General features: G+C 38.5%; 1 protein-coding gene across 1 annotated transcript in view; it reads left to right on the top strand.

The window, feature by feature from the left end:
* Positions 1 to 726: 726 nt before the first annotated feature.
* LOC117292501 (transcription factor IIIB 90 kDa subunit-like) overlaps positions 727 to 6,000 on the top strand; it is a 51,219-nt gene continuing 45,945 nt past the window's right edge. Inside the window, exons 1-3 of the mRNA XM_033774570.1 lie at positions 727 to 1,146; positions 2,589 to 2,789; positions 3,640 to 3,717. Of these exons, the coding sequence (XP_033630461.1) occupies positions 2,597 to 2,789; positions 3,640 to 3,717 (271 nt within the window). The 5' untranslated portion in view covers positions 727 to 1,146; positions 2,589 to 2,596. The remainder of the gene's footprint in view (positions 1,147 to 2,588; positions 2,790 to 3,639; positions 3,718 to 6,000) is intronic.

Raw genomic sequence — 6,000 nt, 5'->3', positions numbered from 1 at the left:
GATGGGTGCGTGCAGAAGGTCGGACCAGCGCTAACATTATCTCAATCCAGACTTGTAATGCAAAATGTATGAGCCTTTCTAAATGTGAACAAGCTCTCTCCGATCCTCCGTCCGAATAATTTAAACTGACATCAAACGCCCCTGAATCTTCAATACTATCAATATGGGAAACATCGATGGTTTGGTACCTCCATGGAGGAAGAAATAGACTTCCTCCATGGTATCCCTATAGGAGATCTGCTGAGAACTCGCACATAAAGGGACGAGTTCTGGCTACTATATATGCTCTCAAGTCTCAAGGCCTGAAGAAAAGCTAGCATATCTCTTGAAATATGAATATCTCATGTAGGTCTGCGCTGATGATGGCAGTAATTATGTACAATGTTTTTTTTATTTTTTTTTTTTTTTTGGTGGGGGCGGGGGGGGGGGGGCTAAATAAAATCCGCCATGAACAAGGTGCAAGTACGATTGTTATCGTTAAAAGCAAAAGCAATGGGCCCATTTGGAAACACCTGCTCAAATAAAAAGGTTACTAAGCCCCCCCCCCCAAACGAGACAAGACAATAAATGAAAAAAACTTTGGGGCCTAAATCACCAGGTAGCCAAAATACCATATCACACGTATTGCCTTTTGACATTGGCATCCTGCACAGATACAGCTTTGTCAAGCAAACATTTCTGCTCTAGGTTTATAGCATGGAGGTAGAATAGCATGGAGGTAGAAAGGGCCAGTTTCATTAGCAGAAAGTACTGCTTAGCATATTTTCTTTGCTAAGCAAAAATTGATGGGGCACCAGTCAAAGCAATGTCAACTTAACGTCATTTTATATGCCTGTTTCTGTGCTTAGCCAGTTATTACGCTCACAAGATTTATGAAATTGCAGCAGTACGCCTTATTTTTTACCCCTTTTCCAAATGAACTTGAAACAGCATTCCCGGTCAAACAACGAACCACCTCTGAAAAAGTGGACGAATCTACTCAGTGGAGAGCTATACATTCACAACGAACAAACGAACGGATAAAATGTTATGGTTCAACATGGCGCAATCCAGCTGATGTATGAAAACGAAAACCTGCATGTAGAGTTTCTTCTTATTTTACTGGGAGTGCGCTCGAGTTCTTACTGAAACGGAGTTGCTGTTCAGGTAACAATTAAAATGCACTTGTTTTCATCAATTTTAACGAAAGCATTGTGCTTCTATATTTTACAACAAATGAAAATGCCGGGTCTGGTCAGCTGGCTGCAAAATAGTGCATCTTGAACGACCGGCCTATTTGTTTTAGGAGGGTTCTCATTGTTTTGGAATCCATTTTTTGTTTGTTCTCAAGCATGCTTTAATCTTTATGTCTGTGTATTGGGCTAAAATTTTGCATCTGTTCACCACTTTATGGACCATGCTGGCTGACTAACTTAGCTTAGGCCAAAAATGTCTTGTCTTCAGCACCTTTTGCCTTGTCAGCAGTTTCTTGAGTGTTGTTTTTCTGAATGCACTTTTGTGTCTGATCTACACTCAACAATCAAGCACCCATGCATGCTTGGCCTAAAAACCTCACTTAAGTAAGGATCCTGTCGAGTAATCAATGTAAACTTGAATGCTGATGAGAGATTAACACAATTACAAATCATTCAAATCCAAGCACTTGAGTTGGGTGAATGTCATGAATGTGAACAAAGTGTCAAAAAACAAAAAGAAGACAAAATTTTATTTTTATTTGGGTCAATGACAATGGAGGTCTTAGCAACACTGCATACTCTCTAGCGTGTCGCCGTGGTCAAGTGGTTTGACTGCAGGACTTGCAATCACAACATTGTGGGTTCGAATCCCCAGCTGACCGCTGATTTCACAACGACTAGAATAAATATTGTCGTCTAGTTACTGAATCACAATTTTTTGATTTGTGTACGTCTGTAATTTATAATCATAGATGTTAAACCAATGTTTGTATGAGAGAGATTGGCTGTTGCCAGCTTGGTGTTTAAATCCCTTTGTGGGAGTTTATTGAGTTCCCTTGATGGGAAGATTATTCAAACAAACAACAAACATGAGCATCACCAGGCATGTTGGAGGGTAAGCAGCAATAGTACTCCTTTCCCCCAATAAAATTGACATCTGCGGTCATACTAAACATGCTAACTAGTCCCCAGCGAAAACCATGTGGTCATGTGACCGTTGATGATCCATTATGGGTTGTTGATTATGTAACAGTCATTGATTTCCATATTGACTGGGGACGGAAGTTTCTGTTTGTATGAAACTTTGGGAAAAGTTTTGTCATCACGCCACCACTTTTTCATTCAATATGAAATAAGATAGTATCTAATGTACCTCAAAGAGATATCTCTTTTTGTAAAAATTAGTAAAAAAGTGGTGGCGTGATTTGGAAATTAAATTCCAAAATTTGAGCTTATAAAACACTTAGCATTTCATGGTACAATAATGTGCTTGACTGGTTGGTAACATTAATTGTCAAAAAAGACTCTTAAAAAAAAAAAATCTCAAATACTCTAAAACAAAAACTAAACAATATGAATTTGTGAACTATATGTTTAAGTCTATTCATATTTATTTTTTCATATCTTCTCCAGGAATCAAAATGTCGAAAACGAAGAGCATTGTGTGCAAAACATGTGGTGGCAGTGAAATAGACACGGACCAGGCCCGCGGGAGCGCAGTTTGTGTCAACTGTGGATCGGTTATCGAGGACAACTTTATTGTTTCAGAAGTCAACTTTGCGGAGAATAGCCTTGGAGGGACCTCTGTGGTGGGTCAATTTGTTTCTTCGGAAGGTGAGGATTTAATATAGAGATTTTTTACACTTAGATGGGTAGAGGCAGTGTTTGCACTTAACTTTTTTAGTGACTAGTCCAGCAGGACAAGTTAGCTCATAATAACACAGAGTCCAATTGGACTTCACTGGTCATTATTTCATATGAAATATGGATGCTTTTCAACACTGAACTAGACAGCGCTCTGGGAAGACAGTTTTGAACTTGTGGTAGACTTGTGAACAAGTCGTTAATGGTCTGATCACGGTGATAGTCGAGTTGTGGTGGTGGCGTACTGGTTAAGGTCTACGCGATCGTATACTGCTCTCGCCCGAAGCTGTTCGCAAGACTATCCCCAGTGTTGTGGGAATGGTGGAGAGAGTCGGAACTCTACATGTATAACCTCGACGAACATTTAACGACTTGTCTACAAGTCATAAGTTGTGTATGCCTTGACTGCAGTCATTGTTTCTAATAAAAATTATTTGCAATTAAACAAAAACTCTGGTTCTTCACAGATTTAATTGCATGCCCATTTTAAATACAGACTACCTGCTGTATGTAGTTAAGACAGGCCTTGAACCTAGACTAGAAGTGGCACTACAATTTTCTTCTTGTAAGGGGCACTCCTATTACTTAGGAAACTGTCATTGGAACTTTGCAAAGGGCAACACACTGACTGGTCACGACAGCAATTGCTGCTTTGTGCCGTGGGTTAATTCAAGACCTGTTAAGACTACTTCAGCAAAAAATGGCATGAAAAGGAAATGTGATTTTCATCCACTGAATCATTTGAGTGATGTTGTTCCCCCCATTTTACATTTTACTTGTATCAGACCCTTTTAACCAAAGTCTGTTTCGTTTAATAAAGGTGGGAAAAGCCATTCTCTAGGAGGTAATTTCAGACATGGATTTGGGAAGGAGTCGCGAGCCATCACACTTCAGACAGGTAAGAACCTTCAGTCAATTCACCAGAATTATATTACCCCCTCCCTACTCTTGGTAACATTTACCATGTCCCAATTATGTGATTGAGGGTGTGTTGCCCCCCCCCCAAAAAAAACACCCACAGATCCATTATGCTCCGCCCACGGCACATGTGTAAGCAAGAACACTTCAGCCTCTCCAATGCCATTCCGCACAACTCTGCCGCGCGCACCAAGCATACGCGCACCCATGTCAGACTTTACAGTGTCAGACTTTTGGTTGTGCAATGGGTTGTGATTGGTCAATACAAATGTATTAATCACAAGTATTGTGTATGGTGGCACAATTGTGTAGCAAACTGTACACATGTAACTTCCTGTGCACAGTGGTGCACTTACCACATGATGCATTATTGGCTGGTGTAGTTCATAAATCAATCAAAACCACAGCTGATGATATTAAATGGTCAGACTGTAGAAGGGTTAACCCTCCTACTGTTTGACCATTTCAGCCTTGTATTCTTACATGTAGGCCAAACTTCAAAATTTGGGTCCAGAATGTCCCGCAATTTTGAAAAAAAAAAGCCTTGGAAGAGAGAATCCTGTTTACACTTTATGGAAGTATGTAATCGCCAAGGTTCATTGGAAACATTTTAATGTGCGCACCTATGATGTAGTTGGTTTATGGCGCCAGCTAATTCAAACAGTTTGACTGTTGTTTGTTGGATGAGGCATTGGTGCCTTAGTCTAGGGATGAAGTAATCAATATTTTACTCATCCTTTATCATCTCATTCATGGCTTTCCATGATATTCAATCAAAACTTTAAATCCAACTTAACAATTCTGTTTAGTGTTAGGCATGCACTGTACAGATCTTCTAAGTAATAAGTCAAAAGTGGCAGTGTACTTGTACACTAATTCAATGGAAACCAGTAAACCCCCCCCCCACCCCGAGAAAAGCCACCCACTACATGTACAAAGTCGTCCACAACAAAGTCACCCCCTGGCAAAGTTGCCCCCTCACTTACAAAGCTGCCCCCTCTCATAGATCAATGTCTCCAAACAAATTCACCCACTGACAGAGTCATCCCTACTTTATTCAGTAATTTATTGGGGTGATAGGAATCAGGATGGTTATATATTTTATTTTATTTCAGGCCTACTTGTTTTTAAATTTTTAAATGATAATTGTTAAAATGTACTTTATTTGTTCAGGAAATTATCTTCAAATTTCAAGCCCTTCTTTAAAAATAAATTCTTTACTTTATAAGAGGTGTTAGGATGATTAATTACCTTATTTTGTTTTTAAGTTGTCTTAAATTTCGAGCCCCACTTTTAATTGTTGTTGTTTACTTAACTTTATTCAGATGATGTGATGGTATATATTACTTGTTTAAAATTGAAGTACATGGTTTATCAATTTATTACTTGGTTTTGGTATATTCACGCTACTACATAATTTATGTGTTAAAATTTTCAGTAATTTTTGTGCACTTACAATCTGTTTGTAAAATGTACTGTTCAAGGTCCTAAATTTCAACCCTAACTTTTAGTATACTAACTTTTAGTATACAAAATCACTCACTCTTCTGAAAACATCAGGCTGCATACAAACAATATTAAGCCGTCACTGAAATTACTTTGTCACTGCGCTTAAACCTTTACAAAAGATTACTTTGTTGGGGGGGGGGGGGGAGAACTCTGTCAGGGGACAACTTTTAGAAGGGGGATGTTGACCGGCATTCAATTCAATATTGAGGTTGGAGATATTGTTGGTGTTCACGTACATGTACAAATTTAATGGAAGTGAATTTGGGATATTGATGTTGAATATTAACAGTGTAAACAATATCAGAGGGGGGAGGAGGGGGGGGGGGGGTCGTCAGCATTCAAAGGGTCATTGCATTGAACTGAAACCCTGCTGATAAGGTAGTTATTGAGGGAACATTTTACTTGTAAAGTTGAGCTTTTTAAATATTTTATTTGTTAATTTTATTTTTATGAGGTACAGTACAGTTTGTATGTGGTTTACAAATTTTTTTAAAACAGAGATGTACATGTATTGAGTATGTTGCGACAATCTGCAACTAGAGGCCATTTTCAGTCCCCAAAATGCATAGTGCACACACTATCTGATTGATGTTCAGATTTTAATTGGTTTTGTTTTGCTTGCTTTTCGTGATTATAACATTTTCAATTCTTGTCTGTTGTTTTGTTGTATTGTCACACCATTTTTGAGTAAAAGTAATTCAATTCCAATGTGCAATTTTCAATATGTGTAAATTTAGGTGAGTGGCTTAACTAT

This window comes from Asterias rubens, chromosome 1 (genome assembly GCF_902459465.1).
Source record: "Asterias rubens chromosome 1, eAstRub1.3, whole genome shotgun sequence".
NCBI lineage: Eukaryota > Metazoa > Echinodermata > Asteroidea > Forcipulatida > Asteriidae > Asterias > Asterias rubens.
Note: the sequence above shows the minus strand (reverse complement) of the source record. Positions and strands in the feature narration are given on the sequence as shown.